General features: G+C 43.8%; 1 protein-coding gene across 5 annotated transcripts in view; it reads right to left on the bottom strand.

The window, feature by feature from the left end:
* MTRR (5-methyltetrahydrofolate-homocysteine methyltransferase reductase) overlaps nucleotides 1-25853 on the bottom strand; it is a 41645-nt gene extending 15792 nt beyond the window's left edge. For 2 of the 5 annotated variants that reach the window (XM_082380321.1, XM_082380323.1), the window contains exons 1-11: nucleotides 25775-25853; nucleotides 24585-24752; nucleotides 22715-22868; nucleotides 20837-20954; nucleotides 12483-12861; nucleotides 9677-9799; nucleotides 8033-8186; nucleotides 6842-6930; nucleotides 3160-3340; nucleotides 1175-1217; nucleotides 422-608 (exon numbers count right to left, since the gene is read on the bottom strand). In XM_082380321.1, the coding sequence (XP_082236447.1) occupies nucleotides 422-608; nucleotides 1175-1217; nucleotides 3160-3340; nucleotides 6842-6930; nucleotides 8033-8186; nucleotides 9677-9799; nucleotides 12483-12861; nucleotides 20837-20954; nucleotides 22715-22868; nucleotides 24585-24713 (1557 nt within the window). In that variant the 5' untranslated portion in view covers nucleotides 24714-24752; nucleotides 25775-25853. Of the gene's footprint in view, nucleotides 1-421; nucleotides 609-1174; nucleotides 1218-3159; nucleotides 3341-6841; nucleotides 6931-8032; nucleotides 8187-9676; nucleotides 9800-12482; nucleotides 12862-20836; nucleotides 20955-22714; nucleotides 22869-24584; nucleotides 24753-25030; nucleotides 25750-25774 lie in introns of those variants that run through there. The other 3 variants (XM_082380322.1, XM_082380324.1, XM_082380325.1) reach the window with 3 other exon arrangements.
* Nucleotides 25854-25882: the final 29 nt, after the last annotated feature.

Genomic DNA, 25882 nt, shown 5'->3' with positions numbered 1-25882 from the left:
ATAAAATTAATCTCTGGTTGTCAACTGCCATTTTAAGACGACTTCTTTGGAGCACAGGACACCGACTGAGCATAAATGAGGCTGTCCCTCATCACCAGCCTTCACTGTGGACTCGACTCCTGTGCCAACCTACCAAGAACATCAGCGCAAAGGTCTTCTCCTTCGTGAATGTGACAAGCAAGAAGCAGAGTGTATGTATTATATAAAATTCATGCTTTACACATTTAGGAAACACACGGACTACACTGAGTGAAGTAATGTTCTCCTGACTTTCCAAAAGATATATTAAAATTCAAGTAGGGCATACATTTTCCTTTGAATAATTTGATGGGAATGGACCGTGCAGGGGACCCTACACTGTTTTTTCTCATCGGGCAAAGAGCACACTTTTAATGATGCCAAAACTGCCCACTCCTAGTACCTCGGGCGCCAGGGCCTTCTCGCCGTCTGCCAGGGAGGCATGTGTGTTCGGCTGAAGAACCGATTCAACCAGCGCGGCCAGCCAGCCCGTGCACACGCCCTTCCGCAGAGCCACCGCTGTGGTGTCAGACCAAAACTCCACGATGTTAAAAATGAAATGAAGCTTCCCTGGGTGAAAGAGGCTCGAGCTGCAGAGACACAGAGGTAAGTTTGTAAACTCCGCCTCAGGACTAACAAATACAGGCCAAGCTAGGCCTTTTTTACTGCATGAGGGTATTTCCTAATGGGCTCTAAACCTACCTTCTTCCTCTTCAGAAAACAGTTCTGTTGCTTACTTCAAAGCGCCCCCCCCCCCACCGGCCTAGTTTTGTGATGTCATTCAGGAGAGTTTCTGGTTACCTGTTGCCGCCAAGACTGAATGAGATTTATACCAGCTTTCCTCCCTCTTCCCTACGTCCACCCGGGGAAGGCGGCCGGGCACACTAGTAAAGGCCGCAGGTGGAGGACCTGCAGACTCGCTAAGTGGGGACGTGGCTCTGGACCACGGGGGCCACTGAAGAGCCACACCCTATGAACTCCGGGAGGACACAGTCCAAGCCTGGTCTTCTTCACTCCTCATCATGCCTGCTACTGTCTTGCACAAATCTGCTAAGTTTTCAGTAAATGGATTTGTAGCTACTAAGCATTTGGAAGTCAGAGTTTCATTATATTTTAGGAGAAAGAGGCTAAGTATTATGTTAATAAACGTCAGTACCTTGCACATGAATATGGTCTGGGTTGGAGCTTAGGAAGATGTTCTGGAAAAAAATTAAAATAAGCAATTATTAATTCATTCCTACTGAAAATAAATTATATGCATATATGTAAATTATATGTAAAGATCTGAATTTGATTCCTATTTTCTTATTTAGAATTTCAAAATAACTTGTTTTAATTTTAAATCATATTTTAGAGCACACATAAATTCACTGTGTCTAAGTAAAATATCACTAAATACTTTTTTCCAATTCTTAAAGACCAGACATATCACATTTCCTCAATCTGAACTCAGTATTTCTACTTAAAAGCTGTTGTTTTTTTTTTTTAAACATCAAAGGGTAGTAAGAGTAGGGTCCATGAATGGGCCTCAGAGTCAAGGAACCAATTACATTGTTTTCTGGGGTGTGTCCAGAGTTTCCAGATTTGAAAAAAGATCATGACCCAAAAAAGATTAAGGACTATGGAAAATACTTAGGCTTGAAATATTTTTCCTTCATAATATTTATATGATAATAACAAAAAAATAGGAGTGTAATGGTGGACATTTTTCAATCAAGTTATCCAGAAACCTAGTGGTTTTAAGATACATAGGTACTCTTTTAAAAGGAGATTAAGAAGTCAGTATTTGAATATCTAATTGTCCACTATTAAACCCTGTTAATTTTTTGTGTTCAGTATGTTATATTTTTGATAGTTATTTAGCAAAAATTTAGAAAGACCTTTCTAAAATGTCTTACAGTTGTAGTATCAGGATCAAGTTTAATAGAGGGCTCACCTTAATACTTTAGTTATATTAAGTTTTCTTACAGAAATTAGAAAATAATTAAAACTTTTATGTCTCAATGCCTTTAATTTTTTTACATAACTATATAATAAATGATACATATAAGCTTAAAAAGGTAACAGAAAACCTATAAAAAGAATTGGAACAATTCTTCCGTGATTAACAGCTTTACAAGACTTCTTGTAACTTCCCTAACGGGTGTTCCGGTTGTTATCAAAAGCCTCGGCTGAGGACGGTAAGAGTGTTCATTCGCGCAGGAAAGCAGGGAGAGCAGCCTCGCCCCCCTGAGGAGGAGGAAAGAGAACACTAAGAAATAAAAGGGGGAAGAGGGCAGGGCCTGACTTGTAAAGCAGGGCGTCCTTAACCGTACTCGGCATCAAAGGGGACCTTGGGTAAAAAGTACACGTTTTCCCGTCACCAAACACAAATGCAAATTTTGAACATTTTACTATTTATCACCAAGGAAAACCGAGAGGAGACGACAAAGTTACAAGCGTAGGAAAGTAACAAAGGTTTTAAAGTCCTGTAAGGTTCTGACAGTCACTGCCCCTAGCAAGCGCCTCCAGTCCCTGCGGCCAGCTCCTCAGGGAAGATCTTCAACTCTCGTCTGCTGGAGTATGAGGACCAGAAGACACAATCTGGGCAAAAACCCAGCATGTGATCTTTTCACATCTGGATGTTCTGTCTCCCCCAAGGCTAACGCCCCGGGGCACCGTGAGTGAGGCCACTTGTTTGTACTGGTGGACTTGCCCAGGTGGGAACATTTCTGTACCCTGCACACAGAGTGCACGCTTCATCAAACTCCATCAATTAGCACTATCTTTGAAAAAGGTCCTTTTCTTGGAAACCTCATTTTTAGATAAAATTTGGCTACAAGCTTTCTGAAAAACACAGTAGAGGCCGAAGGCTGAGGAAAAAAAAGAGAATTAAGGCTGGCTATATTAAGAGAGCAATGACAGTGGCAATGGTAGGAAAGAAAAATTAAAAAATAAAAATTTAAGCTTGGAAGAGAGATTCTTTGACTTCCAGAAGGCAGTTCAGCGGTCCAGGCAGCGGGAAGAGCAGCCGTAAGACGCTTACTTACTGATCACGGTGATCGAGACGCACTCCCACGGGCCTGCAGAGAACTCAAAGGCGCTGCTACCACGGAGAGGCTGCCCCTCGGGGCTGGGGCGACTGTGACAGCGACCACTCACCAAGCAGGAGGCCGAGCGGAGGCTGGCAGGACGGAAAGGCCAGCAGGAGGTCTAGGAGGCAGGCCCGGGAGTCTCTGACGAAGCGGTTGTAGTCGGCCGCCCCCTGCCTGCTGCACAGCTCCTGCAGCCGTCGCTTCTCCGCGCCGTCGCCAGTGTGGTCCACGAGGGCTCGCAAGAACGCCTGTGGCCGAGGAAGCCGACTTAAATCACCACGCGCTCTGTGGTCACAGCCGTGAGAACGCGGGGTGAGTCCCCACCTGGGGGTGTGCCCAGTTATCCAAGAGAAAGTGAGTGTGGTCACTAGGGGCGTGGGCACTAGGAGCGTGGGCAGGACAAGAGCATTGCATTTGTTATTCGTTTTAATGGCAGCCTGTTAGGCAAACCCCACTTTTATGTTCCATTTTTGGTCACCTTCCCTATATCTTAAACCAACCCAATCTCAAATTACATGGCAGGTATATGTGAGTAATCAGAAAGTCTCACAACTTAACGTTTTTATCTCGGGACACAGTACCTGTTCTTGCCTTAGCTGATGATTACAACCCAGATTTCTACATTTATTTGACCTCTGTTATGACAGACACCGGGCAGGTAAAGCACTGGGCAAAGAGGACACCTAACTTGCCCAAAAGGCTTCACAGGCGAGTGAGAGCAACAGAGGTCAAGAAGTAGCCAGTGTGCGGCAGGCCGCCTATCCACCAGGGCAGACGGACGTTCAGGGCTCCCCAGAAGGCAGGCTTGAGCCGAAAGCCGGCTGCACGGAAGAAAGGAGGTGACGGGCAGCCAGAGATGGCAGAGCCACAGGGGGGCACGGGAGGCAGGCGAAAGCACGGCTCTTGGGGAGCACGTGCGCTTCAACACAAATGCCAGGAAATGCGGACACGGGCAGAGGCTGACAAACAGTGAGGGCCCGAACCTCCAGACCCCTGCACGGGGACTCTGAGTCACCTCGGATCCATCGTGGAAAGGGGAGGAGAACATAAATAAAGCAAAACAAGGAAGTCCCGGATCCCTAGTCTCAAAGACGGAACCAAGTCCAAACTCTTGGGCAAAAGACCAAACTTGCTAATGACAACTTTTGGTTCTAATGCAATTCCAAGCACATCCATCATGGGACATATAAAGCTCTCATTACTCACGGGAAGCAAAGAGCTTCGGCAAGTCATCTGCATCAACGCTACCTGAAACACGAGTGGGCACCACTACTTTTTACTCCATGGCTCCCACATCCCGGAGGGCTGGAAGCCCTTAACAGGGAAAATGAGATCCATGTTCCTGTGAGGGTCACGGGTTTCCACTGGCCCAGCCAAGAATCCCTGCTTAAACTATCCAGATACCAACAAATTACATGGCTTCTTCAAAGTGCCGGACACAGAACAAGCACCTGGGAAACGTCGTGGCATAAAGCCCCAGGTCTCTGCATGGATCTCTGGTAAGACAGGAGTTTACCAAGAACACTTCACACCACGCTTTCTCAAGTCAATAAAATTCCCTAAATTACAGGCTATAACAGTAGCAATTGTAAATCCTTCACTTTACAATTACAGAAACTTCAAGGTACCAAAATAGGAAATACAGCACTGTGCAGAGAACTGACAAACGTTACTAAAACTTAAATTATAAATATTTTTAACATAGTAATTCTACTCCAAGGAATTTATTTTTTAAAAAAACTTCAGGGGGCTTCCCTGGTGGTCCAGTGGGTAAGACTCCACCCTCCCATTGCAGGGGGCCCAGAGTTTGAACCCTGGTCGGGGAACTAAGAAGTCCTCATGCATGCCGCAACTAAGAATTCACATGCTGCAACTAAGACCCGGCGGAGCCTAAATAAATAAATAAAAATAAATCTAAAAAAAAAAGTTTTTAAAAAATTTTTTTAATAAAAATAAAAAAGACTTCAGGTACTTCCCTGGCAGTCCAGTGGTTAAGACTCCACGCCTACAATGCAGGGGGCATGGGTTCGATCCCTGGTCGGGGAACTAAGATCCCACACGCCACCCAGCGCAACCAAAAAATAAATAAATTAAAAAAAATAAAAACATAAAAAAGACTTCAAACAAGTGTGCAAAGACGAATTAGAATGTTCACCTATGTAGGTTTTTTAAATAGTGGAAAACTGGAAACAACCAACTGTCCGTAATCAAATCAACAATTGTTTTTTTCTTAAAAAAATTTTTTTTAAATTTATTTATTTTTGGCTGCACTGGGTCTTCGTTGCTGTGTGCAGGCTTTCTCTAGTTGCAGCGAGCAGGGGCTACTCTTCGTTGTGGTGCGCGGGCTTCTCATTGCAGTGGCTTCTCTTGTTGCAGAGCATGGGCTATAGGTGCGAGGGCTTCAGCGGTTGTGGCACGTGGGGTCAGTAGTTGTGGCACTCGGGCTCTAGAGCACAGGCTCAGTAGTTGTGGCGCACGGGCTTAGTTGCTCTGTGGCATGTGGGATTTTCCTGGACCAGGGATCGAACCCGTGTCCCCTGCATTGGCAGGCGGATTCTTAACCACTGCGCCACCAGGGAAGTCCTCAAATCAACAACTGTGTTGCACCCATAGCATCTTTTAAAAGTATCTTCAGTACCTTTCCACACTGGCATATCCAAACTCATTTCCTTTTAAGTAAAAAAAGGCATGTTGCAGAACAGCACATATACTACATGACCTCATTTTTCTTTAGCAAAACAAAATCCAAGTGTTAATTGCAGGGGTTTGATTATGAAGGACTTTTGCTTCCTGAGTTACTTACTTTTGTGTCCAGACTTTTTATAAGCATATTACTTTTGCAGTAAGGAAAGATATATTTTTAAATATGTACTTCATGAAATTTTCAGAAACTACGGTAGAGTTAAACTAAAATTGTGAAACTATTTAATCAAGAAGTTCTCATCACAGTGAATTGTAGATTTACTCAAATTATATCTAGGACTAAGCCTCTCCATAAAGTAGTTCACTTCCCCAAGACTACAAGTGCAGTAAACACAATAACAAAATAGAGAATAGACACTGCACTGCGGACAGGGTAGCCGAATAATAGTACTATTTATGCTCATTGGAAATACAAGTTTGGTAAAGCACAGCTTGGAAAGTGTACCCATGAATATCCACTTGAGTAACATGGTTGTAACAAAATCAGTAGTTCCCGGCATAACACTGACATCCAGTGGATCTTTCTGTCTCCAAATTCATCTAAACATCAATATAACCTACCAAAACCCTTCCATGTTCCCTGAAGAATTCTGACATAATAAATAAGTACAGGTTTTTACACAAAAGGGGTCTTCACAACATTAAACAGGTGGCAAGCAGTGGAAAGGCCCTACACCCCAAGCTTCCTGCCACCAATTAGAGAGAAAAAGTGTCCACGTACAGCTGGAAAACACATGCTACCTAGGGCCACTTTCATCACTAGTTACCGTGCTACATCAAGTTAATGTCCAGAAAAATAAGATTAAGAAAAAGCCCTACCTTAAAAATCTCATTTCAGTAGAAAACAAAAAATTTCAGTATAAGCACAACATAAAAATATTTGCCCATGACAATTACAAAGACACTGCACACCTTGGGAACTATTTTGAACACATGCTGTGAAGACCATATTTCTCAGCCTTCAAAGGGCAAATACCAGATTTAATAAACCGTACAAAGAGGTGAGCATATTTTTAAATAGTCACCCAAAGAAGAAAGAAAAATACCTTCTTAGGAAGCGCTCGTATTTCAAGGCACCAGGTAAGAAGGAACTGGAGAGAACACTTCTCGGGTATATGCTGGGGCAAGGTTGCTCCTTTTCAGGCAGACAGGAAAGAGTCAATAACACAGAAAATAGAGAAGACAATGTTTTCCATCCATAAAAACACTAACAGCTGTAATATTTTACATTATAGTGCTGTCAAAGTACTTGTGGCAATATGGCTTGTGGCAATGTTTATTCAGTCAAAAAATTTCCTCAAAAGGAATACAAAAGAAAAAACCTACTTTACAAAAACAATGGTTATAAATTTAACAGCATTATTGTACCAGCCATACCTACCAAATCTAGGTACACTGAACAAAAGAAAGGGAAATTATCCAAAACCACTGAACAAAAGAAAGGAACAAAAAGCCAAAAGATGGCAGTGGTCCAATAACACTGCCTATCATCCTCAAAAAGAATTTCAGAACTGACTGAATTCCAGTTCAAGATTCTAAGCAAATAACTAAAAAATAACTTCCTTTAATTATGGAGCAAGCAATTATTTTCATATATTAAATAAGCAAAAACAAATATGCTATGAGAAACAAACAGTAAAAAAAAAAAATTTTTTTTTTTTTTTTTGGCCGCGCCATGTGGCTTGCAGGATGTTCCCCCGACCAGATATTAAACTTGGGCCCCGGGAATGAAAGCCTGGAGTCCTAACCACTAGGCCACCAGGGAACTCCCAACAAAAAACTTTTAAAAAAGATTCATATAATACAGTTTTTTTTGCCTGACAATTTTAATATGCTAACCTAGAAACAAAATAATGCTGATTGCAAAAAAACAGCCTAACAAGTCAGCCCAACTAACCAACCTGCTTCTCCAAAACCAGTTACATTCATTTTTTTAACCATTCCCCAGTTTGCTACAAGCTTGCTGATTTCCAGAGTTTTGAAAAAGCTGATTCTTCAACTTCACTTTTAATGTCTGTAAGCATCCAATAAGCATAAACTCTATTAGCATCTCATTCAGCGTAACTGACTCATTCAGGGCACTTGATGTGAAAGCTAAAAACCCCCAAGACCAGCAAGTGGCTGTGTTCCGCCTGCTGATCCGTGGCCGACCCCCGGGCACCTGTGCAGACTCGCCCTGGTCACCTCCAATCCCCTGGCCCAGTGACATCCTGGGAAATAAGAGATCAGGGCTGTACCTTTCTTCTTCGTGTCTGCCTTAATGTTCAAGATGACACAATGTTCTCTCCTGTCTATGAGCTGCAGTCTTTGGAGTAGGTGCTGTACCTCAGAGTCACTGTTGGGACAGATCACGTTAAAGGCATCTCCAGGCTGGTAGGAAAAATCTGTTTTCTAGAGAAGAACCAACATGAAATACAAAAAATTCCACATGAGTTAAAGAGTTTTCGTTGTGGGGTAACAGAGTTTTAAATATATGACCATTTGAATAAATGAATTAGTTTATTGCAATTAGAATTATTTTGTTTCTAACAAGTAGGTGCAAGTAATCAAACAAACATACTTTTATTAGGAGTTATTTTTAAAAAGAAATTCTGTAGTTATCCAATGTTTTTCTTTATATTGAGTATTCATAGACTAGAAATTAAGACCTTCTGCCTCTTCTAAATATTAAGGTGCTCTGGTAAGTAGTGTTTCAATAATCCATGTAAAAATTCTCTCATGAAAACATACACACACACACATTAGGAGCAAAAGAAACTACTTAAGGCCGTCTGCACTGGTTTTCAATTTCCTTTCTTTACTCCTTTCCTTTGGGGAGGAATAGGGGTCGGGGACAGCAATTTCTTTTTCCTTACTGACACACGACGTCAAACCACCTGGCTCGGTACTGGCCGTACACAAACCCGGGCTCCAGGTGGAGCCACCTCCCACAGCAGGTCTACTGAGAGCGGTGTGGGGTGTGGAGCGCTCTGGAGAGGGCCCTCTGGCCACACATGCTCACACCTCTAGCCTGGGAGGGACACAGGCTATCCCTACCAGGCGGCCAAACCTCGCCTCTTTATGACAAAAGTACAGAACAAGAGTGAGATGGTTTGGTGTACATAGGGTATTTAGCAATATGGATTAGAATGTTCAAAAGGAAAATGGAACTACTCAATACTACGTAAGCAAAACCATCTAGTTCTGACGCCTGTCACATTTCTTTCTATGAGAAACTCAATTAAACCCACATCGACGGCCTTGGCGCACCCTCTTCTGAGAGCCCAGCCCACGGAACCTCGCAGGGCCCTCGTCAAGGGTTGAGCCATGTGGCTGTGAGGACGTACAACCACAGCTTCTCAACCTGAGGCCAATGAGGCAGCGGCTGGGGAGGCCTCATGGATGGGGTTGAGAGAGGGAGCACATAAACGCCCGAAAACTGTGTGCAAAGTGTTTATATACAATCATTCTTCTGGAGAGGGGGCCCGTGATTTCTTCCAGATCCTCAAAGGAACAAGGACCACCACTCTGCGAAGTGAATGTCACACGACTGTCTAGTCTGGCCCTACTTCCACTAGCCGCTGACCTCAGGTAAGCAGCTTCCTTCCCAGGGGCTCTTATACGGAAATACTGCTCTGATTCCATCATTCTTTGGCGGCTTAATGAGTAAGGCAGCAACACTTTGCTCTCAAGTGGAATCACCTCCACTCACTCATTTTAGCCCCTCCTTGAAGTGAAAGGAAAAGGTATGAGGTGGAGAGAAAAAACGATGGGTCAAGAATAAAAAGGCCGCTGTCCAGCCACAGGCCTCACTCTTCCTGAGTGTGTAGACGAGGACACAGCACAAGTCTCTGCACTTGCTGACAACATCCCTGTGCTCAGAAACACATTCTGTAACTTACTGAAATGTCCAGTTCTATCAGAAGAGTGGTTTTTATGGCATCATTCATAGTCAGTTGAACTGCCTTTGAAATTGGAACGTGAAAAATTGGATCCACTGAGGTCACAGGTGCTTGGCTTTCCTCCTTGAGAAACAAATGTGATAAAATATTACTAAATGCAGTTTTCAATTATACTTACCACTGCTTCACTTAGTGACAAGGTGAGAGCTACAGGCTCTTTTAAAATGTCCTGCTATTTAAGTATTCTTCTCTAAGGTAAATGGCTACAGACATACGCCTCTCAGTCCTGGCCCAAGCCCGGCTCAGTGGGTCCACGGGTCACTTGGCAGTGAGCATAACCCCATACTGGATCCCTGGCCCGTAGGCTAAGAGCTGTCACAGTGGGGAAGGCCAAGACGAGGCCTCTGAATTTGACACCAGCCTCTCTCCTCATCAAGGTATAGAATTAAAAACAATATAGCATCCTAGGAGGAAAGGCAGATAGCAATATAATCCTTAAAAATCTAAAGGATACAGGAGGGTGTCCATCATAGTTCCATGTAATTCACCAGCCTGGCCCCTGCAAAAACCAGACGGATCCTGGGGGATGACAATGAATGCCAGAAACTCAAACAAGCAGTAGCTCCAACAGCAGATGGATGGTTTTCTTTGACAGAGCAGTTAACACGGCCTCAGGCACGTGGCACGTGGACAAAGGTTTAGCCAAGGTGCTCTTTTCCATTTCTATCCATAAAGAGGAGCAGACACGTTCACTTTCACTTGAACATTTATAATTCTACCCCAAGACCACGACATCGTTCCTGCTTGCTGGTACAAGACAGTGTGAATAAATGCGGAACATCCGGACACCCAGCAAAACATCACCCTAGTCCACAGTATCGACACCATTATGCTGATCAGATGATGCTGGAGTCTTCTGTGCCGTATGGAGATTGAGGGCCTGTGGTGTAAGTACAGTTTTTAAGATTCCAATGTTTCGTGCGTGTCAGGACATCCCCTCCCAAGTAAAGGATACACTATCTCATCTTGCACTTCACTTCACCGAGAGAGATGCATTACACCTGGCAGGCCTCTCTTCAGGCTCTGGGATGCTGAAATACCGCTCCAACCCAAACACCAGGTGACACAAAAGTGGCCAGCTCTGAGGGGGCCCGGAGCAGGAAGGAGCTCTGCAGCAGGACCCCGTGACACGCTCACCGGAGGCCGTGCTGCTTGTACTGCACAGTCCAGGAGACCCCACGGCGTTAGAGGCAGAAGGGGTGGGGAAACGACGCTGTGGCGTGAGTGGGTCCGGCTGACGGCTTTCTTATGGCTGCACTGAAGCTCAGCTTCCCACTCGGCCCAGTCCTGCTTCCACCCTCCCCTCCCCCACCCACCCTGCCCCCAAGGTGATGATCCCAAGAGGATGCCCTAAAAAAGGAAACTTTTTTCCCCAACCCCTTACCCTCTAGGTATATCCTTTGAACAGATTTACACAACTTTCCCTTAAATAGTTGAGATTTTTAAAAATCTTTTAACCACATTACCAACCAAGCCTATTTAATGATACCTACCATAAAAGAAACTCTCAGCAGATCCTCAGTGAAGTGCCTTGTCAGATCAGTCAGCGCTCACCGCCTCTGTCACATGCACCCATCCTTGCAGCGAGCACACGGGGCCTGGCTCTCCACACGTCCATGCACCCTGCTCCCACCAGCCCGGCATGTTCACTAGAGCCACCCATGCCTGGTCCCAGCCCTGACTACAATGTACTTATTGTGATGACCCCACTTAATAAATAATGAAGTATGAGTGCAAAAGCAATAACCCATGGCTGGTCATATAAAACCATACCTGTTTATCTGAATGCATTAGAAAAACACTATAAAAATATGATGCTAAAAACACTAATATCATCTCAGATATATGCAAACAGTTCTAGTAAACTAGAAAGCTGTACTTATATTGTTTCTAAAATGTCTAAATGGTTCATCATTTAATAAAAAGAAACAAAGAAACAAGAAAACATGACGGCTGTACTAAAGGTGTGGTTCATGCGAGAAAGCCCCTGTGGGACTCCAATCAGCCACTCTAAAAAAGAGGGCTTGGCTCTGCATTACAAGATTGGCTGCACTGGAAATTTATTCCAAGCATGCTGGAAGGAATTTCAGGGTACCAAATACTGGCAATCATGGGGTAATATTAGCTATTATTCAACTTGATGCTCAAAAATTTAAAGACCACTTTAAAGTCATTTATTTATTGACAGGAAAAATACTCTAGGCAAAGAGAAAAAGACTTAATATAGACAAAAATAGATGTGTAAGATATTACCAAGAAAAAGAAAAACCCACAAAGTGGAGTAACCCAGAACACCAAAAATCCATACTGGGAAGAGATTTTCCTATAAATGAGTCCTCTGAGTTTAGCTGCTGAGGTAATTTCCTGACTGCCCACAACAACTTGCCCTCATCTGGCTGACATATCAAGTGAGAAGCCAAGAAGTTAATTCTCCAAAATAATGGAGAAACTGAGCTGTTAACCACTTCCTTCTTCAAAGAATAACACCACAAGCAGGAGTGCAACGCGTGGCGGTAGCACCTCTCCAGTGACTACTCAGTCCCACCACTGCAGTGCAGACGCAGCCACAGGCACCGACCGCGTGGATGGACGGGCACGGCTGGGTTCCAGTAAAACTTTATTCACAAAAGAGAGGTGGGAGACCACACTCTCCCTGCACGCCACAGTCTGCTGGCCTCCATCATAATGTAATTTAAAAAACACCACCACCACCACCACCCACGGTGCATAAAGTAAAACTGCTTACCTGGCCAAAGGACTCCTGCAGATGCACCTGTAAATATTCTGGTGGTAAAGCGGGAATATTCAGAGAGGCCTGTGAAAGCGGGGGTACTGAACGGATAAGCGAGGGCTCAAAGTCTGCAATCAATGTATTCGATTGACCTCTGTTCACAGCATTTTGCTCTAAAACTTCAGCATCCTTTCGTCTGGAACCATCTAATCTCAGAAGTCCAACCTGTGATTCAATGTGTAATAATTCCGGTGTCACGGGGTCTGTCCTCCGGGAGGCATTAGATGCCATTGTGAGAGTTCCATTCATCTCCTCTTTTCCTCTACTCAACAGAAAATGCTTCGCCAGGGCAGCCCAGAGTCCGTTAATCCATGGCTCAACCACAAGTTCTAAACTGGATTGTTGTAATAAAAAAGGAAAAAAGAAACAAATGCCTAAGTTCTCCATTTAAATACATAACAATTGGATAATGGCAGAATCTGTCCATTTGACAGAATGCTGTGCAACTGTCAAAAACACTAAATATGGAGGCTATTCAGAATACAAAAAATACTTATGAATGATTAAGCTAAAAAGCAGAACATTATTGTGTTCATTAGCGCTGCACTGTAAAAAATTCAGAGAGCAAAAATGAAGATAATTTAGTAAAAGGTAATAGGAGTGTGATTCCTCTTAACTTCCTAAAACAGAGCTGGTAATTTAAGAAGCTGTAATTTTAAAGAGGCATGCTAAATTCTGATGAGGCTAACAGTACTTACCCAAAATCCAAGTCTACTCTAATATCACAAATGATAATTACATCAATCGAATACACCATCTTTTTTTTTTTTTTTTTTTGCCTAGCTAATTTACTGATCTTTGTTTCCCACAGATTAAAATATCACCAAGAAACCACTCCAGATTAACGCTCTTTTGACTAATAGTTCAAACCTTCGATCAGTTCTGAGCAATTATGCTGGTAAAATTTCCAGGCAGGCTGACCACAGGGGAAAAAAGCAAGCATCCTTTAGGAGAGCTGAATTAATCATAAATACAGGGGACTTCCCTGGTGGCGCAGTTGTTAAGAATCGCCTGCCAATGCAGGAGACACGGGTTCAAGCCCTGGTCTGGGAAGACCCCACATGCTGTGGAGCAACTAAGTCCGTGAGCCACAACTACTGAGCCTGCGCTCTAGAGCCCGCGAGCCACAATTACTGAAGCCCACGCGCCTACAGCCCCTGCTCTGCAACAAGAGAAGCCACTGCAATGAGAAGCCCGCGCACCGCAACGAAGAGTAGCCCCCGCTTGCCGCAACTAGAGAAAGCCCACGCACAGCAATGAAGACCCAGCACAGCCAAAAATAAATAAATTAATTAATTTTTAAAAAAATCATAAGTACATTTTAAAATACAGTAGTCTATGTACTACTAGCAAAGTATGAGGGCTCAACAATTACAGTCCCTACACTCCCTGAACAGAAACCGTACACAGAGTGTACAGAATTGCTAAGAAAGACTGCATCAGGACCTTGGGAATAACATCTTTGTCATTTTCAATCACAACTCAAACAAGTTATCAATTAAATTCCAATTCATAAAGCTAAATGACAATTAAGAGGAGACATATTTTAGACCTCCATGTTATTGCAACTTGGACCATAATTTCATCATATTCATTTGGTGCTCACAGTACATAGTTCCAAATTTGGTCACACAGTACATCTATCCCTCAGAAGCCTCTGGAAGAGCAAGAATACAAAATCTGCAGTTCAATAATGACAGCTACATTTAACACCCCATTCTCACAACTCAGAAATAATAAGATGATAATACCCATAAATCAGAAAGCTCATACTTGCTGCATGCTTACTACATGGCAGGCATTATTCTAAAATAACAACTTGTATTAATTCATTTGATGCTCCAAAGAACCTTACACTACATGTACTATTATTATCTATTTTACAAGGGAGAAACCAAGGCACAAAAAGTTTAAGTAATCTGACCAAGGTTTCACAGTCAGTAAGTGGGGAAAATCAAGGATTTGAACCCAGATGTATGGACTCCAGTCTACAGTCTTAACCCCTTCAATGTGGTGGTACTTTAAGCCAAGGTGCCTCCTTGAAAATATTTTAATTTTACAAAAGAGTACTTAGGTTGACAATTTAAGAGATGCAGGCTGCTGAAATATACATTCAAGAATTTTAGGGAGAGAGGAGAAGATGGCGGAAGAGTAAGACGCAGAGATCACCTTCTTCCCCAAAGATATTTCCTCCCCAGAAATACATCTACACGTGGAACTGCTCGTATAGAACACCAACTGAATGCTGGCAGAAGACGTCAGACCTCCCAAAAGGCAAGAAACTCCCCACGTACCTGGGTAGGGCAAAAGAAAAAAGAAATAACAGAGACAAAAGAATAGGGACGGGACCTGCACCAGTGGGAGGGAGCTGTGAAGGAGGAAAGGTTTCCACACACTAGGAGCCCCTTCGCAGGTGGAGACTGCGGGTGGCAGAGGGGGGAGCTTTGGAGCCACGGAGGAGAGCGCAGCCACAGGGGTGTGGGGGGCAAAGCGGAGAGATTCCCGCACAGAGGACCAGCACCGAGCAGCACTCACCAGCCCGAGAGGCTTGTCTGCTCAGCCGCCGGGGCGGGCGGGGCTGGGAGCTGAGGCTCGGGCTTCGGTCGGATCGCAGGGAGAGGACTGGGGTTGGTGGCATGAACACAGCCTGAAGGGGCTAGTGCGCCACGGCTAGCCGGGAGGGAGTCCGGGAAAAGGTCTGCAGCTGCCGAAAAGACAAGAGACTTTTTCTTGCCTCTCTGTTTCCTGGTGCGCGAGGAGAGGGGATTCAGAGCGCCGCCTAAACGAGCTCCAGAGACGGGCGTGAGCCACAGCTATCAGCGCGGACCCCAGAGACGGGCATGAGACGCTAAGGCTGCTGCTGCCGCCACCAAGAGGCCTGTGTGCAAGCACAGGTCACTCTCCACACCGCCCCTCCCGGGAGCCTGTGCAGCCCGCCACGGCCAGGGTCCCGTGACCGGGGACAACTTCCCCGGGAGAACGCACGGCGCGTCTCAGGCTGCTGCAACGTCACGACGCCTCTGACGCCGCAGGCTCGCCCCGCCTCCTCCGTACCGCTCCCTCCCCGCGGCCTGGGTGAGCCAGAGCCCCTGAAGCAGCTGCTCCTTTAACCCCGTCCTGTCTGAGTGAAGAACAGACGCCCTCAGACGACCTACACACAGAGGCGGGTCCAGATCCAGAGCTGAACCCCGGGAGCTGTGCGAACAAAGAAGAGAAAGGGAAATCTCTCCCAGCAGCCTCAGGAGCAGCGGATTAAATCTCCACAATCAAAGTGATGTACCTGCATCTGTGGAATACCTGAATAGACAACGAATCATCCCAAATTGAGAAGGTGGACTTTGGGAGCAAGATATATTATTTTTTCCCCTTTTCCTCTTTTTGTGAGTGTGTATGTGTACGCTTCTGTGTGAGATTTTGTCTGTATAGCTCTGCTTTCACCATTTGTCCTAGGGTTCTGTCCGTCGTTTTCTTTTTTTTAACTTAAAAAATTTTTTTTCTTAATAATTATTTTTTATTTTAATAAATTTATTTTATTTTTCTTACTTTATTTTACTTTATTTTATCCTCTTTCTTTCTTCCTTTATATTTTTTCTCCCTTGCACCTAAAGCAATTAGAGAAAGAAGAACAAAAAAACCCCAAAGTTAGCAGAAGGAAAGAAATCATAAAGACCAGATCAGAAATAAATGAAAAATAAATGAAGGAAACGATAGTAAAGATCAATACAACTAAAAGCTGGTTCTTTGAGAAGATAAACAAAATTGATAAACCATTAGCCAGATTCATCAAGAAAAAAAGGGAGAAGACTCAAATCAATAGAATTAGAAATGAAAAAGGAGAAGTAACAACTGACACTGCAGAAATACAAACGATCATGAGAGATTACTACAAGCAACTCTGCCAATAAAATGGACAACCTGGAAGAAATGGACAAATTCTTAGAACTGCACAACCTGCCGAGACTGAACCAGGAAGAAATAGAAAATATGAACAGACCTATCACAAGCACTGAAATTGAAACTGTGATTAAAAATCTTCCAACAACAAAAGCCCAGGATCAGATGGCTTCACAGGCGAATTCTATCAAACATTTAGAGAAGAGCTAACACCTATCCTTCTCAAACTCTTCCAAAATATTGCAGAGGGAGGAACACTCCCCAACTCATTCTACGAGGCCACCATCACCCTGATACCAAACCAGACAAAGATGTCACAAAGAAAGAAAACTACAGGCCAATATCACTGATGAACATAGATGCAAAAATCCTCAACAAAATACTAGGAAACAGAATCCAACAGCACATTAAAAGGATCATACACCATGATCAAGTGGGGTTTATTCCAGGAATGCAAGGATTCTTCAATATACGCAAATCAATCAACGTGATACATCACATTAACAAATTGAAGGAGAAAAACCATATGATCATCTCAATAGATGCAAAAAAAGCTTTCGACAAAATTCAACACCCATTTATGATAAAAGCCCTGCAGAAAGTAGGCATAGAGGGAACTTTCCTCAACATAATAAAGGCCATATATGACAAACCCACAGCCAACATTGTCCTCAATGGTGAAAAACTGAAACCATTTCCACTAAGATCAGGAACAAGACAAGGTTGCCCACTCTCACCACTATTATTCAACATAGTTTTGGAAGTGTTAGCCACAGCAAGCAGAGAAGAAAAAGGAATCCAAATCGGAAAAGAAGAAGTAAAGCTGTCACTGTTTGCAGATGACATGATACTATACATAGAGAATCCTAAAGATGCTACCAGAAAACTACTAGAGCTAATCAATGAATTTGGTAAAGTAGCAGGATACAAAATTAATGCACAGAAATCTCTTGCATTCCTATACACTAATGATGAAAAATATGAAAGTGAAATTAAGAAAACACTCCCATTTACCACTGCAACAAAAAGAATAAAATATCTAGGAATAAACCTACCTAAGGAGACAAAAGACCTGTATGCAGAAAATTATAAGACACTGATGAAAGAAATTAAAGATGATACAAATAGATGGAGAGATATACCATGTTCTTGGATTGGAAGGATCAACATTGTGAAAATGACTCTACTACCCAAAGCAATCTACAGATTCAATGCAATCCCTATCAAACTACCACTGGCATTTTTCACAAAACTAGAACAAAAAATTACACAATTTGTATGGAAACACAAAAGACCCCGAATAGCCAAAGCAATCTTTTAGAACGAAAAATGGAGCTGGAGGAATCTGGCTCCCTGACTTCAGACTATACTACAAAGCTACAGTAATCAAGACAGTTTGGTACTGGCACAAAAACAGAAACATAGATCAACTGAACAGGATAGAAAGCCCAGAGATAAACCCACGCACATATGGTCACCTTATCTTTGATAAAGGAGGCAAGGATATACAGTGGAGAAAAGACAGCCTCTTCAATAAGTGGTGCTGGGAAAATTGGACAGGTGCATGTAAAAGTATGAAATTAGAACACTCCCTAACACCATACACAAAAATAAACTCAAAATGGATTAAAGACCTAAAAGTAAGACCAGACACTATAAACTCTTAGAGGAAAACATAGGCAGAACACTCTATGACATAAATCACAGCAAGATCCTTTTTGACCCACCTCCTAGAGAAATGGAAATAAAAACCAAAATAAACAAATGGGACCTAATGAAACTTAAAAGCTTTTGCACAGCAAAGGAAAACATTAACAAGACGAAAAGACAACCCTCAGAATGGGAGAAAAGATTTGCAAATGATGCAACTGACAAAGGATTAATCTCCAAAATTTACAAGCAGCTTATGCAGCTGAATAACAACAACAAAAAAAAACCCAATTCAAAAATGGGCAGAAGACCTAAACAGACATTTCCCCAAAGAAGATATACAGATTGCCAACAAACACATGAAAGAATGCTCAACATCATTAATCATTAGACAAATGCAAATCAAAACTACAATGAGATATCATCTCACACCGGTCAGAATGGCCATCATCAAAAAATCTAGAAACAATAAATGCTGGAGAGGGTGTGGAGAAAAGGGAACACTCTTGCACTGTTGGTGGGAATGTAAATTGATACAGCCACTATGGAGAACAGTATGGAGGTTCCTTAAGAAACTAAAAATAGAACTACCATACGACCCAGCAATTCCACTACTGGGCATATACCCTGAGAAAACCATAATTCAAAAAGAGTCATGTACCAAAATGTTCATTGCAGCTCTATTTACAATAGCCAGGACATGGAAGCAACCTAAGTGTCCATCATCGGATGAATGAATAAAGAAGATGTGGCACATATATACAATGGAATATTACTCAGCCATAAAAAGAAATGAAATTGAGTTATTTGTAGTGAGGTGGATGGAGTTATAGAGTCTGTCATACAGAGTGAAGTAAGTGAGAAAGAGAAAAACAAATACAGTATGCTAACACATATATATGGAATCTAAGGAAAAAAAAAAAAGGTCATGAAGAACCTAGTGGCAAGATGGGAATAAAGACGCAGACCTACTAGAGAATGGACTTGAGGATATGGGGAGGGGGAAGGGTAAGATATGACAAAGTGAGAGAGTGGCATGGACATATATACACTACCAAAGGTAAAATAGCTAGCTAGTCGGAAGCAACAGCATAGCAGAGGGAAATCAGCTCTGTGCTTTGTGATCACCTGGAGGGGTGGGATAGGGAGGGTGGGAGGGAGGGAGATGCAAGAGGGAAGAGATATGGGAACATATGTATATGTATAACTGATTCACTTTGTTATAAAGCAGAAAACTAACACACCATTGTAAAGCAATTATACTCCAAGAAAGATGTTAAAAAAAAGAATTTTAGGGCTTCCCTGGTGGCGCAGTGGTTGAGAATCTGCCTGCCAATGCAGGGGACACGGGTTCGAGCCCTGGTCTGGGAAGATCCCACATGCCGAGGAGCAACAGGGCCCGTGAGCCACAACTACTGAGCCTGCGCGTCTGGAGCCTGTGCTCCGCAGCAACAGAGGCTGCGACAGTGAGAGGCCCGCGCACCGCGATGAAGAGTGGCCCCCACTTGCCACAACTAGAGAAAGCCCTTGCACAGAAACGAAGACCCAACACAGCCATAAATAAATAAATTAATTAATTAAAAAAAAAAAAACAAAAAAAAAACTATGAATTTAAAAAAAAAAAAAAAAAGAATTTTAATGCTCAATCCAATAAATGAACAGGGAAACCAAAAGCCTTTGAAGTAAAAAATGAACTGAGCAATAGGACTAATGGATTTATGGGGGTTTAGCAATTAAATAGCTCATACAGGACAATAAGCATTTAATGCCAACAAGTTTCGGGGTTGGGCGGAAGCCCAATACAAAGGGACAAAACTAAAAGATAACGCGCAAGGAAATGTGGTAGAGCTTTGTCACCAGAAACGACATGTGCCCTCGGAAGACGGAACAAACCCACAGTATCACAGCTGCAGAAAACGACGGATGTAGTGGACTCAAAGGCTGAGTTATGGGGAAACAGAAGTGTCTCCAACACGCCCGTGCAAGGTGATATATGTAGAAAAGCACAACTTTTGCTGAACTTGTCATGATGCATAAACACAGATCTGGTGGGTGAGATTTACCTAGTACATACGCCTAGTAGAAAAAAAATCAAAGGCGTGTGTGTGCTGTTATCTGGCTAAAGCAGTTCAAGGATAAATGACAGCATAAGTTGTAGCACAGTACCTGTAAGGTTTCTGAATTAAGACATTAAGAACATTTGAAAGGTGGCACATAGAGTGAAATGCTGAATTGTAAAAACAAGAAAAAATTAATGAAATAGAAATTATATTTCCGGTTGGCATGGTGGCAAGTGGCCAACAGGAGGGAGAACACCGAGGAACCAGTGTGCCAGGAAGGCCTCTGACCCGCCTCCTCCAACCGTAACTCGTGGCCTCTGGGCACCCTCCACGTGGGAGGTCCCGAGTCCAGTCGCTCCCGTGGGCACACGCTACCCAAGTGCCTAAAGACAATGCTGACTTTTTGCAAACACCTACACACTTTTAAGACTAAGGTAACTGTACTGGGGAACCTTTCCTAGTTTCTTCCATTAACAGATACTGAGATGGATAAGGCACACAAAAAAAATCAGCAAAATAGATAAGTGAAACTCTGGATGGTCCTTCTTTGGTGCTAGAATTAAAGACAGCTAACAAAACTAAAATAAGACTTTCAAGATCGAAGTTTAGTGCTGGATCAAAAGCGAACCCCTTTTATAAACTCACTAACTTTCATCATGTACAAACAAGGTTTACTGGAAGTGACAGAAAATACATTGCTCTTACCCTACACAGTCATCCGCGTGGCCAGTGTCATAGAAACGCTGGGCACCAAGCTCTTGCAATCGTTTATCAATTATCTTCCCCCCATTACAGAAGTACGTGTATTCTGAATCACCCAGACCTAAAGAGCCCAAATAGGTTATCAGTATGCAATAAGGTTTAAATTTAACCACATACAGAAGAGAGAAACAAAACATTTAAAACAATACCACTCCATGCTGTTGTTGATGGAACAAGAAATAATGTATAGCTTCACATTTTCTTATTTTTTCCTTGAGAAATACTAAGTTTACAAATAGAAACAAATAAATACTTTGGATCACTATTAACAGAAATAGATCTCACATGTTTGTTTCCATGAATCTGTGTAAAAATATGGCAATCTGTAAACAAGGATTAAAAACAGGTAATATCTGTATTTGCAGACTTTTCCAATCTACTGCAGGGTCTGCAAACTATAGCCAATTGTGAGCCAATTACCACCCACTGTCTTTGTAAATAAAGTTTTATTGGAACACAGCCAGGTCCACTGGTTCACACCTTGCTATGGCAGGTTCAAGTGACAACAACAGAGCTAAGTAGATGGTATAGAGACCAATGGCCTGCAAAGCCTAAAATATTTACTATCTTGTCCTTTACCGTTTACTGACTCCTAATCTAGAACATGAAAAGGTTACATCTGAAACACAAACAACCATTTATTTGCTCTGTTTCTGTGCTGGATAAATTAAGAATTGCTTCTATGTTTCCCGGTAAGAAATGGACTAATATTTTCATACTTAGTTGAAAATTTAAAATTAAAAGCCTAAATTTCTTAGTTGTTTAACTGTCTTCCTGGATTTTTCCTACAAGAATGAGGTGAGCAATTGGTGGGTCCATATACGGGCCTAAGACTGACTAAAGCGGTGGGATAAGCTTCAGTGTTTCCTTTTAAATAATTTTTTGAGGAATTTTTAAAGCAATACGTACATGTTCACTCTTGAAAGTAAAGAAACTGGAAAAAAACAAATTAGAAAGATGTGAACACTCTAAAATGCTCTCTTGAATACATTACACGACAGATCTTGGCCAGGGTCACAACCTCAAATCTCTAACCGATTATTTATCATAGCACATTCCATCCCTCCTAGATACCTTCCCCAAAATAGTTGTCAAAGGTGAATACAGATCACAAGCCAAGCAAATGGACCCTGAATTCCCTCTCTGGTGCCCTACCTTGCTGAGCGGGTCCTTCTGATCCTTTAATATTTTAAACCTATACTTCACAGAGCCCTAGGCCAGTGCTTCTTAAGCTGGGATACATATTAGAGTCACCTGGGAGCTTTAAAAATACTGATACCAGGACCCTACCTCAGAACAATTAAGTCAGAATCACTGGAGAGGGGGCTCAAAATAATGGAATTGGAAGGAAAACTCCCCCAGCAGATCCCAGTGCATGGCCAGGCTTGAGAACCACATCCTAGGGGAATGGGTCTTCCCCTAGGGAAACTATCAGATCCACCTGAGAGCTTTAAAAAAAACAACAACAACAACAAAAAAACCACCAGCATGCCAGGTCGCTCCTTCAGGGATTCTGTTCTAGCAGGTTTAGGGTGGGGCCTGGCCACTAACATCGTGAAAATATTTCCTGGTTGAATCTGGTGTGTGCCCGGGGTTAAGGTGCTACTCAGGGGCTCTGCAGAGGAGCTGCAGCGGGGTGAAGACTGGGGAAACAGCACCTTATTTACATTCAAATATTATACATACATAAAGTATTTATGCAAAAACCCAAAAAGGACAAAACCCAGGCAATCACACACCATGGCTTTGAAAGATACATTTAGATACTAGAGTTAAATCCAGCAGCAACAGTACAGTAAGTGCACAAAATACAGTCCACACCTAGTAATCCATACCACAGGTGAGCCAAGAAGTCACTCGGCAGCGTCTTGTCCTGTATGGCTTTAACAAACTTGCGGGCCGTGTCTGGCGGGTCTCCGTTGCCCGTGGTAGAAACCACCACCACAAGAGGCGCTCTTTCAGTTTTCAGATCATACTATAAAATAAGGGTGTCATGTCAGAGAGCTATTGTTGTACATATTTTTGCCTTAACACATCAGCAAAGTAATCAGGTTAATTTTCCGTCTTGTTGTCTGGATCGCATAATGGCAGAGAGGTACACAGAGCATTTTAAAGTTGGCAAAGAAAGTGTTACTCCTCAGAAATCAGGAGACCTGGCTGTCAGGAAGGGCCCGACTCCCTCAGGGTTCCAGAGAGCCGAGAATACGGTCAGTGGTAAACTGAGATCATCGGTGTTTCCGAGCCTTACAAACCAAGTTTCCTTATTCTACTTCTCAACTAAATCGAAGTATTTCCAATAAAGCACTTCCCTATCTCTATTCGTTTCGACTCCATGAGTTCTGCTCCTCAAGGGTATCATCTAACGTGGCACAAAGGAACTCATCACTTTATTTTTCATGCTGACGTAACAGGCAAAGATTTGAGCTAACGTTTTACCGGGCTTATAGGACACAACACAACTCTATGCAGTTTAAAGTCACTTTACTTTGAAAAAGACTACCGTGATCTAGGAAGCAGAGAGCTATCAATTTAAACTTGGATCAGGAACAATTGGAGAAATCACTCAGCTGGGAAGAGCAAACAACATGACTAAGGTGGCAGCCAAAAAATTCACTACTCACCTAACTTTCAAATAGCTGCTGACCCCACTGGGGTCACTGGTGAGGGGGTCAAACCAGGGCTGGTTATATGATGCTAATGACTTTGTTTGTAGTAACAGATTCGGACTGTACTCCACCCTGTGGCAGCAGCAATGTGAATTCACTTTGAAGGTGCTGTAGAATCATGGAGCCTGCGATTGCTGGTGTCCCCCAGGACCCTCCCTGCTGGGTGAATGACTCCACTGGGGCCACCCTAGCCCTGCTGCATCAAGGAACTTGATGGTTTCCCTGCTATGCACTGAGTTTATAATTCACCTCTGCTGCTGACGGGCTAGTCTTTACAACTAGAGATGCGGGAAAGACCAGAGGAGGTTGTGAACTTGAGCGAGAGTGCACTGCAGGGGTGGGTTTTCAAGTACTGAGCTGAATTCAAGGGCTTAGTGGCTGGCACATCACTGTGTGGTATTAGGCAGGAGCCCCTGCTCGTTGCTAGGGCCTGAACTGTATGAAACTATAATCTGAGGGTCTCAATCAAACCAGTTAGTCTGGGCACAGATCTGTTACGATCTCATGTATCCTAAGGTGGGAACTTCTGCAGAGACTGAACGTGATAAAAACAAGCAGTCCCAAGTCTTCTGAAGATCCTTCCACCTCCACTTTAAATTCTATTTCACAAAAGAATTCAATGGTTCTTCACCTGGAGGAACTCTGGCATGAATTTCAGGGAAGTTACAAACGGGGCAGCGGGATTCATGAGATGGAAAGCTCCCATGTTCCTGTGAACACGCAGACCTCATTTGTTCCCAGGCACCCCGTGAGAAAAACAAGGCGAATACTACTATTTCCATCTACAGTTGAGAGCAGTTACTCGTCTTAGTTTTTAAGACTATGTAGTTTAATTCAAAAAACACACACACACACACGTAAAAAAAAACTGGCAGGAATCTTGCAACACAGTCCATAAAATAAATCTCTAAGTGTTAAAAGAAAAAAAGGATCATGGTGGCATTCGGCGTCCCACTTTGTTGTTTAACGTCGCTTCCCAACCAAAATACTTCAAAGTATGAAACACCGTAAAAATCATGACTTACCTTGTGAGACTCACTTATACAGTGAAGATCTGCAGAAAATCCATATGCAACTGCTTTTTCACTTATGTCTTCGGCTATGGCCTGTGCCTGTCCTCGCTGCGAAGCATAGAGTAACAAAAACCTTTTCATCACTTCAAAGCATCTGCTGCTACAGCTGTAACAGTTACACTGGAAAACAGAAAAGGGAAAAAGGGATTTTCCTTCTAATGAAGCAGTAATCAACTTGCAGGTATGAATTCTCTTAACTTAAAATAACTTCAACAATATTCACACATAATACGAAATATGCTTCTAAGTTTGTCTGTTAGCATTAATTTTAAAGGTTGAAGAGAGAATTCATTAAACCAAGGAGGATACAAGGTATGAAGCTCGAATTCCGCGGCTCACAAATCACATTCTGGGGCCAGACTACTGGGGCTTGAATCCAGCCACGATGGATCACTCACAAGAGCAGAACTTTAGACCAGCTTCTCAACTAAGCGGTGGCTCAGCTCCCGCACCTTCAGAGCGGGGACGATGACCACAGCCACCCGACGAAAACAACGGTTGATGGAAACGGCACCGCGTATTATCAAAGCTAAGGACCCGGAGCCCTTCCCAGGAGCCACGCACGGTCCTAGGAGCTTCAGAGCATGGGGCCCTCAGCCCCATAACGACCTCGTGGAGCCGCTACTGCACCCCGCATTTCTCGGGGGCGGCTCGCCGGCACCCGCAGGGCAAGGTCCGGCGGACAAACAGCGGAGCAGGAGCCCGCGTCCGGCCGGGTCCGCGCTCCCAACATTCCTGACTCTCCGGCGCCCCGTCCGGACACCCTTGCCTGACCCTGCGCCCGAATGTGCCCTTTGACCCCATCTAGAAAAGTGTTCCGAACAAGACGCCGACGGAGAAAGGGCCCACAGGGACCTGCGGGACCGGCTCCGCTGTGCAAACGCCGCGGCGCCGCCGGGGACCCGCTCCCAGAGGCAGCGGGGAGGCCTCAAGGCCGAGTCCCCGGTGCAGCCCGCCCTCCGCGCGCGACGCCCGCAGCCCCGAGGGGCTGGGGTCCTGACCCACCCGCGCGCGCCCAGCCCGGCCGGGGGAGGGACGCGGGGGCGCGGAGGCCGGTGCCCTCGCCGACCCCGAGCCGCCTCCCCTCGGGCCCGCGCTGGGCGGGCGCCCAGATTTGGAAGCTGCGGCCGCCGCGCCCTCACCTGCTGGCGTCCGCCTGCGACGCTGGGGGAAGCGCAGGTACCGCGACCCCTGCTCCCGCGCCTGCGCACACAGTCGGCGCCCGAGACCAATAGGAAGCTCGGGAAAGG

Source organism: Balaenoptera borealis, assembly GCF_965194805.1.
Source record: "Balaenoptera borealis genome assembly, chromosome: 2".
NCBI lineage: Eukaryota > Metazoa > Chordata > Mammalia > Artiodactyla > Balaenopteridae > Balaenoptera > Balaenoptera borealis.
This window is presented reverse-complemented; position numbering and strand designations above follow the sequence as displayed.